The 13880-nt window shown below is 40.1% G+C and overlaps 1 protein-coding gene across 6 annotated transcripts in view; it reads right to left on the bottom strand.

The window, feature by feature from the left end:
• The window catches only part of ttc13 (tetratricopeptide repeat domain 13), a 63837-nt gene that overhangs the window by 19292 nt on the left and 30665 nt on the right, over positions 1-13880 (bottom strand). For 3 of the 6 annotated variants that reach the window (XM_078557410.1, XM_078557408.1, XM_078557412.1), the window contains 7 exons: positions 10868-11000; positions 9013-9105; positions 6563-6646; positions 3694-3778; positions 2327-2436; positions 1552-1687; positions 231-310 (listed from right to left, as the gene is read on the bottom strand). In XM_078557410.1, coding sequence (XP_078413536.1) covers positions 231-310; positions 1552-1687; positions 2327-2436; positions 3694-3778; positions 6563-6646; positions 9013-9105; positions 10868-11000 — 721 coding nt within the window. The remainder of the gene's footprint in view (positions 1-230; positions 311-1551; positions 1688-2326; positions 2437-3693; positions 3779-6562; positions 6647-9012; positions 9106-10867; positions 11001-13880) is intronic. The other 3 variants (XM_078557411.1, XM_078557414.1, XM_078557409.1) reach the window with 1 other exon arrangement.

Here is a 13880-nt window from a genome sequence, read left to right as displayed (position 1 = left end):
GACAGCACCTCCAACAGTTCAGGACTCCTTCAGTACTACTGAGGTGGGACTATCTGTCTAGATTTCTGTACTCAAGTCATTGGAGCAGCGTTTGAACATGCCATATTTTGACTTAGAGGTGGAGTCCTATCAACTGACCAATGCTGACATTTCTCATTCCCAAAGTACTTTTTTTAAGACTTACTTTCTCCTTTAGCACATTTAATAGCAAAAAGTTATACTCTACTAACCTGGATCCTCTAGAGAGAGGCATTAGATTGTAAAAGTAATACACCAAAGAAAGGATTAGGTTGCACACTGCATCTGCCTCCTGGTTTAAAGAGAAAATAAAACAAACATTATTCATGAAAACAGCAGTTTTTTATCAATTAAATATAGAGAGAAGGCACAGTACGCTTCTTATGGGTAGAGAGGGTGGGCAACTTGCTTGTAGGCCTCATTATTGAACTGGCTGCTTAGAGGCACTTGAGAGCGATTTCAGAGGTGACTTAAACTCCCCTTCTTTAACTTCCATTCAGCATACCCACACAATAAGGCTGCATTTATGAATTATGTGCAGTCTAATCTAATGTCAGATTCGAAGATACATGCTGCCACTGCACACTGATGCTCCAATGGCCCACAGCGATAGAGTTGTATGATTTAAAGCAAAAATAATTCCCATTTTAACGAACTTTCATTCAATAAAGCAAACATGATCTTGAAGCAAACCTCAAATAAAATTGAACAGTCTAACTGTTAGAAAATAAGGAAAACTGCAAATAGAAAATCAATGGACAAAACTGAACAATCACCAAGATTCACTTCTGTTGCTGTTAGAGATGCAAGGTTAGATTATAGGCACTTGGTGTCTCGAGTCCCCATTAACACAGACTTGACACTGTTCCCCTACTCACAGGTGCTTCAAATTAAACTGATTCTTTAAAAAAATCATGGGACCTGGAGGGATGGATTGGTCATTAGAGAATGGTATTCTTTATCCTCAATTCTAGACAACTTGGAAGCCTACAGATAAAATAGTCCTAGCTTGGCTTACAGCAGGAAGATCTTTGTTGGTAAGCTAGCCGGTATTAGACAGTTAAACTGCAGCATTACTTTTACGTGTAGTTGGAAATCCCTTCGCCTCAGTCCTTACCATTCTGTGCTCAAGTAGCCCAGATAAATGACCAAAGTCCACTCCACATTAGGCAAGCAGGAACTCTACATATCTAAATAGCTTGGCTTGGAGATTATTTGGCATGACGATGGGTTTCTGTGTATATCACATGTCTGATCACTAAAAGATTGCAGCTGAATATATACTGTGGATACTTTATTATCCTAACCAAAAGTGTAACCTTTTAAGATGGTTATTTTGAGGGAATGTAAGTATGGACAAGTTATCATATACAAACTATAGGTTGAGACATAGTGGGAAGTTATGTCCATCTTTTGAAAGAGTAAATAATAATCCCCATTGCACCATGAACTAGAAATATTCTTAAAATCTTCAGATTATATGCCATGCCTCCAGAAATTGTGATCTTAAGGAAAACACCATGTTGTTCTTACCCCAAGCTCAGTGGAAAGTATCAATGCTTTTCCTTTGCTACTCAGGTCTTTATACAATGCTTCTATTTCATCGTGGTATTGCTGTGTTCTCTCTTCTGTTGTTTGGGTTTCCACAGAAAAGAGCATGTTTCCAACTCTAGTGAAAAAATAAACGACACGGAAAGCATTGAAGGGAAAGTTATATTTAATGTATTGTATTTCTTAATGACAATTTCATAGAATAAGTCAATTCAGAAACAAACTTTGATGCTCATCAAGGGATGGCAATGGGACTTTGTCCTTTGCACTGAGTACAATCATCAGCACCCTCATGTCAGATATACTCTGCTCTATTGCAACAATGGGATGGAGGCACAATCTCAAAAAAACGTACACACTTCTGCACCCAATTGACACCCGCATTCTCCACACCAGCTATTCATATATGCTAAGTAACCAGCCCGATTGTGTGCTGAATTTTGGATGGTATTGTGTACTTAGGAACTGGGTTAAGGCTGGCTAAAAACAGATCACTTAGGCCACATACTGACAAAACAGAAAGCCAGGGCAATTTTATCCATCAGTCCAGCTGGACAGAGATGAAGAAATGCCATTTGGCCCATCAAAAGTCATTTCTCTAGTGCATAAACTCTTCTATCTTGACATCGGATTGTATTTTTGATAACTCTTGCCTTGTCTTTATACATGTGCCATTCCTATTCAATAATAATTACAACATGAATAAAAGTCAAACTTTACACCAATTATTTATTCACTTGTAGAGAGTTCAACCAACCTGTCACCCGTTATGGTAATGGTGAATCCATCATACTCCTTTCCTTGATTTTTTAAACTGGGCACCTTTGTGTTTACTGTGAAGCCATCCCGAGTTTTGCTGTTGAACTGCTTCCAAACAAAGAAAAAATGTCAAGATTACCATTGGCAATTTTCAAGTCGTGCCAAAATTTTAAAACCTGCATCTTCCAAAGAATTCCTTCCCTCCTTCCCAATAAACTTAAAGGTCATAAGAACTAGGAGCAGGAGTCGTACACACACAGCCCCTCGAGCCTGTTCCACTAGTTAATACAATCATGGCTGATATTCTGCCTCAACTTCACTTTCCCTCCTGCTCCCCATATCCCTCGATTCCAAGACACCAAAAATCTGTCTATCTCAGGCGTGAATATGCTCAATGATGGAGCGACCACAACTGTCTGGGGTAGACAATTCCAAAGATTCAGAACCTGAGTGAAGAAATGTCTCAACTTAGTCATAAATGATTGATCCCTTATTCCTGACACTATGTCCCTGTTCAAATACATTATCTGTTTTCTCATACAAAGAACCTTAACTTAATGATGCATTGGTTACATATGCAGAAAGTTCCTGGTGTCTCAGCTGGTAAATTTCACTGTCTAGCATGGAACTGAACCATACTAATTTAATCAGTTTGAGGTTTGATTTGCTGAAATTGCACATTATTAAGTGTTGGATTGTTGCAGGTTATGCATGCAAGGTTTACCAGTTGGTCAAATATCTTCCAATAATCCACCTTGGCAAATTACAGATTCACAGAACAAGCAATGACACATCAAAATATTGACTATTTGCACTTTCTTTGACAGAGTTTAGCAAGTGTTAGCAAAAAAACAGCTATCTCCTAAAAATTTGGAAGGTATTGGAAAGACAATGCTTTTAGAATATGTCCTACACCATCTACTGTTTCTCCCCAGAGTAGACAACTAATGTGTTCCCAGGCCTCAACCTCACGATTTGACTGCTATTCCCAAATTACTGATTTTAATGTTATTTGAAAGTGAGGTTGTAAACTGGATGTGAATCCAGACAGGTCTCTGGTCATTTTCAGATTCTAGGATACTGGCATCAGTACTACTAAATCAAGCTCCCTTATCCCAGCAGCAGACTCATAGGTCTTAAGGTTTACACCAGTAGATACAGCAAGAACCAGCTCATGGAACCTGAGTTAAAATAAGGTCAGTAGCTTCCAGAGTCAAATAGTCACTCATCCTGCCATCAGGGACCCATTCAAACCCAGGTATCAGAAGTGAAATGCAGTCTTAACATCAATATCTAATGGTCCAAGTTTCAAAACAAATATCAAATATTTTAATATTGTGAAAACATTTTCTTTGACAAATTTACTTTCATAATTGGAAGAAGGTCTTCAATTTTTTTCACTTTCTCCAGGGCATCTCGCACTTCGGAAAGGCCTTTGGGATTATTAGCACTAGAAGAGAGGAGGGAAAAATAACTTCTATTTTTAGAAAGACATCTTAATTTTAACTGAAGTCAGAAAGTCTCATTCCCAAGTCATTTTCTACATACTTGAAAACTACAAGCATTCAAAATTGAAGAGCAGGAAAAGACCGTCTGGCCCATCAAGCCCGCCCCACATCATTAGGGACAAACATTTTCTCTAAAAAAAAACTCTTCCTTCCCTCCACATCATTGATGCGCAATATCCGGGGAGAGGCAAAAAGAGAGAAAAAAAAAATGAAGAAAATCCCAGGACGAGATTGGGGAAAAAAATACTCTGGGAAATTCCTGACTGCACCCTCCGCTACCCCAGCAATTGAAACTAGTGCAGGAAATCACGAGACAAAATGATGTCTAAAAGACACTACAAAACCAGGCACACTGTTAGATAGATTAAAAAGTGTGAAATTATACTGCCTTAATTAAACCATCTGGTAATGGTAGCATCTAAACTGAACCCTACAGAATAGAAATTGCAAGGATAGATTCTTAGCCTGTGCTTAAATTAGTTCATCTTAGCCACATTGCTGTAAGCTAGATGCAACACCCCTGAATTAGGGACAGAAAAGCAGAAGAAAGTCAAATTTCTTTAGCCAAATCAGAATGAATGACTAGGGCTAAAAAGAGCACGAGGGGGGATACTGAGTGAGGGCAGTGATGGGCTCAGCTGCCATGTCCCCTTGGTAGGACAGCCTGTCAACACTCAACTATATAAATTCATACTTGAAGAGGGGGTATGCACTACAGAACATGCCCAACAATTGTTAATCCCTCAGACAAGGAAATGGTGAGAAAATAGGCACAAAAAAAAATTCAAAGCAATAAATCCATCAGGTTTAGCAGGCATGTTCAAAACCTTGGACCCATTATTAAAACAATCACCATGGGACAAGAGTTATATGTAGGCCAAACCAGGTAAAGACCCCTTGCCTGAAAGTCATTAGTGAACAAGCTGGGTTTATACAATAATCCAACAATGTTTATGATTATTTTCTGATGCCAGCTACAAATTATCAGACCTAATGAATTCAGTTTCATAATTTGCCATGGCAGGATTTGAACTCTCAATCTCTGGGTTACTGATCCACTAGCATAACCACCCCCGACCCCGGTATTAATTGTTGTATTAAAAGCTCAGGTGGGGTTTGAACTCCTGGCCTTCTCTACCACTTAGCAACGTCTGCCAGGAAGCAGTGTTGTTTAGATATTGTGACAGGAACCAAGAATTATTCTAAGAACAGGTAAAAACTTTATCACAGGGTAAAATTGGCTCAAGTAAGTCCGACCTTGAAGTTGACTGAAGACCTACCAAATCATTGACCTCAGATCAAGTCAAAGGCACAACCATTGATTTAGAGACAAGGGTGCAGAATCCAGAAACAGAATACTGTAAACTAAACGTACCACTTTCTAAAACCTGGCATATCTATCAATCAGGTCCAAACCTTACTAGACCTTTACCGCAGTGAATAGTTCTTTTGTTTAAGCTACTGGCTGGTCAGGCAGTCCTTGAGGTAGGGAGCTCCACCAGGTTCCTCAGGTAAGGAACTACAGATCAATAATACATTCAAAAGCTTTCCTTTGCTGCAAAAGGAAACTATGCTATAACTTACAGGCAGATTGCGCTATGACAGCGAGGTTTTATAAGATGATAATGTTTTGGGATTGTCTCTCTAATTCCAGGTGAAATGGAATAGTAAAGAGGGTCACATGATCTGCTTCAAATTCTGCCCGACAACAAGATTGGGAGGCTTGGTTACCATGCGGAAAGGGGAGGTCCCGGGTCAGACTTACTGGGAGCAAATTGTAAAATGTTCACACATGAAAACAAAGGTAAAAGCAGCTTGACTAACAGTGGATGGACTTTCAGTCTCCAAGTTTTGGACAGAAAAGGGAAAAAAGAGAAAGGTCTCAGGGAGAGACACAAAGGCTGCAGTTGGTGTGATCAGCAGGGGGAATAAGGCTGCAAGCTCTCAAATGTAAAAATGAGAAATGCAGGAAGAAATACTGTCTCTGGTCAAAGAAACGCATGCCGTGGCAATTTAAGGAGTCTGGAAGATTCATCCTGGTGTGGCCGGGGGATGGGGAAAGAATCACTGGAGTGGGCCTTACTGCTAGTATTTGGTTCAGGACTTCTCCAGAAACTGAGAGAAGTGCCTTGTGACGGTCACTCGACATTACGACTTGTTGAAACGGGGAGAAGCAAACCTGTGGGAAGCTGCAAGTGATGTTGGACTATTTCCTGTAAAAATTACAATGCTGTAGAGAGTGAAATACAACTGGGGCATGGAGTTTAATTGGGGCATGGGGTTTTCGGTTGTGTTAAAAAGTTAAAGGGAAGATATCTTTTCTGTAGTTTAAAGTGTTAGTTGCCTATCAAATAGTGTTAAGTCAATGTTGCTTTTACTTTGTTTGTTTGAAATCTTGCCATGTGACCCTTTCAGTTGGTCACTGGAAATTCAAATCTTATTGAAAGTTCAGTCTCTACAGGAATCATAACAATTGAAATAGCTTTAATAACACCTCCACATTTACAAAACAGGTCAAAATAAGCCAAAGCCACCCAACACAGCTGCCATTATACTTATATTGCTGTAACTCAAAAGCATCCACTGTAGTTGCAGATCCCTTCAAACACACTGTATTTTGGAAGTGCTGTTGCTAAAGTCTTTTTTTTATTATAGAATAACACAGCATGAAAGATTAGCCTGCAACTCTTTAACTGGTCCAGCAAAATAAAAGAAAAGTGAATTACCCGTGATAAACGAGAATTCTGTCTTTTATAAAATTGAGTATTTTGTCGAAATATGCCAGGTACCGCATATTAATGATTTGACCCCTAGGGAAGAAAGAATACAATTATTTACTACTAATATAAACACTACATAATAGGATTTGCAGAACACAAGAGCTTTAAATACTTCAATTGACAAGCACATGGAAACCTCATATTAACAGGACTTGGAGGTTCCCTTATACCAGGAAATCACTATATCCGAAAGTAAGCTGAGGGGGCTAGAAGATCTGTTCTGAGTGTTTAGATGGTGTACAAGTGGTATACTTATTTAACATTTTCTCTGTTTTCTTCACACTCACTTGCTCTCACCCGCAAGTATACCAGTCCTGAAACTCACCATGTTGACTATCACAGGAGCAAAACTGAATTTTATCCTTCAGTGGTGCACGCTGATTAATACAGACCGACAAGGTTTTGTACAGTAGTTTCGAAGACCACATACCTCGGGGACTACACAACGCTTAAATCAATGTTCCCATTCACATGCACATATTTGTGGTTGCTGATACTGATAGATCTTGGTGTTCTGATTTAGGACTTGCTACCATCCAGCCATTGCCAAACCATCGGGCTCACATTATTTAAACAAACTAGCAAACAAGAATCATAAACATAAGTGGGACTGAGCTGACTGGGCTTCAAGGGTCATAATGGGGTATATGTCTGGCCCATATGCCAGAGTCAAGAGACTATTTTAGTGAATCGAGAGCTGCAGCAACAGACTGTTCCAATAATAGCTTTTGAACATATCCTTTCCAAGGACAACAGTAGTATTTCTACATCCATTCCCCTCTTCCTCCACTCCCTCCAACACAAGCATGTTGGATTAATAAATTAAGACAGTCTTGGGACAGAACCCAAACATGTCACAAGTTAGTCTATTTTGTGTACCAACAAAGAACAGCACAAAGTTTCAACAGTTAGCATCCTGCAACCCCACAATAAGCACTTTTGCTTTACTTGTCCCCATCCTCAATATGCCAATTCGCCAGGTGGAGTATCACAGGAGTAAAACTGTGTTCTGTGCTTCAATGGTGTAAGCCAGGCCTGTCCAACAGGTCGAATCGTGGCCCACAAAGCCTCTCTATGTGGCCCCCAGAGCCATTGTTCAAAATGCCGGTAAGACAGGCAATTGCTGAAAAAGAGAGACTTTTTTTGTCAAAGCTTTTCATCTTGCACTCATCAGGACAATTCGCAAGAATACTAAATGTAAAGTGAACAATGATTTATATTGTCGGAGAAGAGAGCGCTGATTGGTTGACAAGTGGACTGTGGTAGAGGTGTGTGTGTGTGTGTGTGTTTAGGGGGGGGGAGAAGAGAGAGAGGGAGTGAAGAAGAGAGAGGGAGTGAGCATGGGAGAGTGAGTGACAGTGTGTGTGTGGGACAGAGTGAGGGAGTGTGTCAGAGAGTGAGTGAGGGAGGGAGTGTGCCTGGCTCACTCCCAATCTCAGGATTTTCAGTCACCTTCACCACCACATACTAAGTGGGTGAGGGCGAGTGAGTTAACACCATGAGACTGGGAGTGAGCTGGAGACTCTCTTGCAGTCTTATGGTCATTTTTATTAATTACTTTTTTTTAAAAAATTGATTTATTGCTTTGATATTGCTTTACTTTTGCTCAGCAAGTGGTTTCTAACCTTCATACTCAACTTTTTTTAAAAAAATTCATGTATATTTCTGAAATCTGTTCATCAGCCCTTTGAGTGAGAAAAAAACAGAAATCCGGCCCCACCACACAAAAAGGTTGGACAAGTCTGGTGTAAGCTCAGGTTGGGGTATCAGTCTTGGCTCAATGCTAGCACTCTCATCAAGTCATGAGTTCAAGCCTTAATCCACAGATTCTTACAATGTTGCAGGTGCTATCTTTCGGATGAGACATTAGAGCAGGTGGGACCTCAGTTTATCTGGAGAACGTAAAAGCTCCCATGGCATTATTAAAAGGGCAAGGGAGTTCTCCTTGATGTTCTATCCAACATTTACCTTTAAGCCTTATCACTAAAAGTCTGGTCACTTGTTTCATTGCTGTTTTTGAAGCTTGCTGTGCTTATATTGGCAGCCATGTTTCCTAACATTACAACAATGAGTAGACTTCAAAAGTACTTTATTTGCTTTGGGATATCTTGAGGTCATGAATGGTGCTATAAAATTGCAAGTTCTTTCTTCATAGCCTCTATGAAGGGACAACATTATAATTGTTAAACAAAGTGCTCTTTCCTTTAAACTTCCATGCCAACTTAGTCATTCCCATTATGTTGCCCTCAGAGTGAGAAAATCAATTTTCATTGGGAAAATAAAGCCAATAGAAAGTTATAGAAAACAAAATAAATAAGTAATTGTCAAAAACAGAGTTAAAAACTTCCATGATTTGAAATAATCAATTTCACTTGTTCAGCAAAACGAAGATATACCTGATGAGGTTTATATGATTATTGAAGCCTCGGCTTAGGCTTTGAGCTGGCATCTGGTCTAACCATAGTACTGGTTGATCAGGATCCGCAATCCTATGGTTGAAGTGCAAAAAAAAAGCTCAATTAACTTATGCAGTAAACCCAAATGATCCAGAGTCAGCCGCTTATCAACACCGCCAGTTTAGCCTGAGCTTTTTGTAGTGTGCCAAGTGAGTCAATGTTTTCTGTGGCAGCAGCTACAACAGCAAAAGCACTGTCCAGTCAAGGGTCGACTCCATCGTGAGGGACTGGATCACTTCTAGCATGAACCAAGAATATTTTTGACTCCGGTGTGACCCTCAGGTTCAGTGAAATTTAGGCATAGACAGCATTTAAGCGGTGTCATGATTGCAACAATTAAAGCTGGTGATGGCAGTTACCTAGGCTCCTTGGGACAGAAGTGAAAACTTGCTTTTCTTCATCCTCTCATTAAAACAATATATCTCACTATGCGAAGTGTCATGGCCACCAGTACCTTACCAAAGTCATTATTCTTCATTTTTGAGGCTGCGTAATGTGCTCATAGACTACTGTTCCATGAGGATCATCACATCAATGCCCAATCGCATCCTCATCCAACATACACATACTTTAAACTGCAAGTGTCACTCAATTACAATCTGGAGCAGGAACGCAAGGAAGATTTCTCTCCCGCCCCTTCACCAGGTCTTTATTCTATATTTCAATTGCACCAGTTAGTTGATTATTGCCTTTCCTCATTGAACAGGTGGTGCTATCACAGTTTACATCCACTAACATAGCGGATCATGGATTAAACTTGGGAACTTCCTGATTTTCTGGCTCAGGCCATCATCCATGCAGCGTATCATGAACGAAACTCCAGTGAAACCAGTCCACAGCTTTACCAAATATTTCAATGCTAGGGAACATGGATCAGATGGTGCATCCTATGAGGAACGACTAAATAAACTGGGCCTTTATTTCTGGAGTTTAGAAAAATGAGAGGCAATCTCATTCTAACATACAAAATTCTTACAGGGCTCAACAGGGTCGATGCAAGAAGGATGTTTCCCCTGGCTGGGATGGTAAGAACCAGGGGACAGAGTCACAGAACAACAGGCAGGTCATTTAAGATTGAGATGAGGAGGATATTCTTCACTCAAAGGGTGGTGAATCGCTGGAATTCTCTACCCCAGAGGGCTGTGGAGGCTCATTGAGTTATGTTCAAGACGGAGATTGACAGATTTCTACATATTAAAACATCGAGGGATGGTGCAGGAAAATGGTGCTGAAATAGAATATAAGCCATGATCTCATTGAATGGCAGAGTGGGCTCAAAGGGATGAATGGCCGATTCCTGCTCCTATTTCTTATGTTCTTATTTTGAGGGGACAATCAGTTTTGACGAACAGGTCACTTAATTTGACAAATGCTTCAATTTCAACACCTCCAAAGATGCATTTACACACAAGGTATAATCCAAATCCTCACCATGTTGCATACTCCTACATGACGCACAGCACTGATAAAATAAAGAGCTAGAAAATAGGATTCCTTAAACAAACCAAAAGCTTATCTATATTGTCAATCAAAACGTGTAGAGTGATGACTGCGCTAAACGATGGAATTTATATTATGGATTGGACATTTCATGCCAAAATTGGCCAATATCCCAACAACCGGCTACCAGATTCAGCTGTTGTTTTTATTTTTTGATTTTAACATGGTTCACTGCTATAATTATTTAGTCACAAGTATATTTTGTTATAAGCATTGAGAAAGCACTGAAATATGTTGTAGCTGAAAAGATCACCCCATTCTCAGTTTGAATCCTATCATCTCTGTATGCCATTACCTCCTCCATTTCACAGCAATATCAAACATGTCCTTCCACTGCATCAGTCTTGTTTTGCCATTTACACGAATTTTTGAATTTGACCATGCTCGTTGCACAACCTGCATAATTTCTAATGTTGCAAGTCCCATAGCTGCAGAGACACAAAATAGTTGTAAATTAAAACAGAACACGTTTGGTATAAATATTTATGATTTTTCTATTGGATTGGTGTATTTTATTCCTTAGTTCCAAATCTTCTTGCACCACACATCTTTCACACATGAAGCTGAAGTGCAAGTGTTGGTAACTATTCAACTGTAGAGGCCCTCACATCCAAGCTTCATCTTAGTCCATCATCTCTTCTTTTTAGCAATGGTTTCTCTGCTGGGAACCCAGTGATTTCTTCCACCCGACATCCTTGGCCCAGAAGCACAAATGCAGCTACCCATGTTGAGATCAGTTAATATATCAGAAGGTGCACCGAACCCGGGAGCCCAGGATAAATCCACCATCCATTCCATGATATATTCGGCTCATCTTCAGCAAACTTTTTTCTTCAGTGTCTTGTGAAGATTCAACAATAAGATCAACTTCTTCTGTCACTTTACAATATTCAGTTGGATATTCAGAAAGCATATGTCCACGGTAAAGAACTATATGAGGCCACCATTTAACGGAGAACTATTAACTGCACAGAATTAAAACTCAAAATAGCCGAGGTCAGACCTTTGGTAAGAAAGCCAATCATAGATTGAAATCCAATGAAATGAAGAGAAAATATTGTTTTTTATAAAAAAAGATACGCAAGAGGAGATTAGGTTTTTTTTGTTTTACAAAAATCATGATTACAACAGGGAATATTTCAAACTTAAAAGGTCTTGAAGACAAGAATTCAGCCAGAAGTACACTGTACCAGTACAAAAAGACAACGCTACTGCAAATATGGATGATTAGAAACACAACCAGACAGAATCATTGGGATAAATGGGTCTAGCAAAATATTCTGTTCACAAACTGCAGAGGGTGCCATTGTGCATTAGCGTACCATGATGTTAGGCACTGAAAACTGTTTCTCAAAAAAAATTAAGCATCGACTATTCCGGTACATAGCAAAATTTTCAATGAGTGTTCTTCTTATTGAGGGATTTACTGCTGAGGTTGGGCGAAGGGGAGACAGAAGTTGAGGCAGTAGGGTGCACAACCTGGCCCACCCAGGCGACAAGATTCTCCGCTAGAACCATCTCAAGAAGCAGTTGAACCTACTGAGCGATGAGGCGATGGCCCAGACCCTGCTGTGGGAGGCGGTGTAGTGGTATTGTCACTGGACTAGTAATTCAGAGACCCAGGGTGATGCTCTGGGGACCCAGGTTCAAATCCCACTACAGCAGATGGTGAATTTAAGTTCCAGATATTTCTTGAATTGAGAGTTTAATGATGTCAGGAAGATATAGTAATGTTATTGGAATTACTGTAAAATAGTGGTGTGAGAGAGGGAGACTTAATTCGATTAAAGGCAGCTGGCCTGAAGGCTTTGATGTATTAGAAGTATGAGCTAGGTTTGAAATGTTTAGTAGGTAAACATGGGGGAAGTTTAGAATGTAAGGTGTAAAAGAATATTTGCATTTTTAAATAAACTAGGCTAGCTTGAATTCAAAAGAGGGAGTGAAATATTACACCTAACCAGCAGAAGTTAAGAAAGTCTGTTTATTTTTCCCAAAGATTACTGGTAAAATTGGTACTATGATCATTTTTTATGATCAGGGAACTAAAGTCTAAACACATAGTGAAACAATGGGAATTTGCATTCAAAAGGGGAAAATATGTATAAAGAAGCGAAGGCTGTAAGGGAAGGCATTCTAAGATCTAAAACAAGTGTGAAAAAGCCTCCAGCATCTATGCCTCAAGCTGCTGTCTACAAAGAACTGAAGGTAAGAAAAATCACTTTGAATTGGATTGTTCAGGGCATCGTGTTTCTTTGCCTGAGTCTTTTAAAATCTGTGTGTTTTACATGAAAGTGTAACTGGCAGTTAGATTAACTAGCGGTTTTAGAAGTTATCATAGTGGTAATTTGTAGATCTATGTGTGTACTTAAAATCATTTCTTCTATTAATAAAGGTTTAATTTAGTTTTGTAAGAAACCTATAAGACTAGGTTACTACTGAATTCAAGGCATACATCTCGAAATTTACACAAATAGCGAAACAGTTGTGGCAGTTGTTTCAAGTTTCTCTTTGGGATTTGAGCAGCTCAGCATTTACCATCGGCTGTGCCATAACAATGATGACCATGAAACCATTGTCAATTGTCGTAAATAACGACCTGGTTCACTAAATGTCCTATAAGGAAGGAAATCTGCAGTCCTTGACTGGACTGGTTTACATGTGACTCTTGATCCACAGCAACATGGTTGACTCTTAAATGCCCTCTGAAACGGCCGAGCAAGCCACTCAGTTGTATCAAACCTCTACAAAGTCTAAAAGGAATTAAACCGGCATCGGCCTAGGCACTGGGAACAACAACAGCAAACTCAGCCCTGTCGATCCTGCAAAGTCCTCCTTACAAAATTGTGGAAGAGCTGTCTCACAGACTAGACAAGCAACAGCCTGACATAGTTATCTTCACGGAATCATATCTTACAGGTAATGTCCCAGGCACCACCATCACCATCCCTGGGTATGTCCTGTCTCACCAGCAGGACAGACCCAGCAGAGGTGGCAGCACAGTGGTATACAGTCAGGAGGGAGTTGCCCTGGGAGTCCTCAACATCGACTCCAGACCCCATGAAGTCTCACGGCATCAGGTCAAACTTGGGCAAGGAAATCTGATTACCACATACCGCCCTCCCTCAGCCGATGAATCAGTGCTCCTCCATGTTGAACAGCATTTGGAGGAAGCACTGAGGGTGGCAAGGGCGCAGAATGTACTCTGGGCGGGGGACTTCAATGTCCATCACCAATAGTGGCTCGGTCGCACCACTACTGACCCAGCTGGTCGAGTCCTAAAGGACACGCTGTTTGGAGAGTGCAGGAGG

The sequence above is a fragment of the Cetorhinus maximus genome, chromosome 14 (genome assembly GCF_964194155.1).
Source record: "Cetorhinus maximus chromosome 14, sCetMax3.hap1.1, whole genome shotgun sequence".
In the NCBI taxonomy this organism is placed as follows: Eukaryota; Metazoa; Chordata; class Chondrichthyes; order Lamniformes; family Cetorhinidae; genus Cetorhinus; species Cetorhinus maximus.
This window is presented reverse-complemented; position numbering and strand designations above follow the sequence as displayed.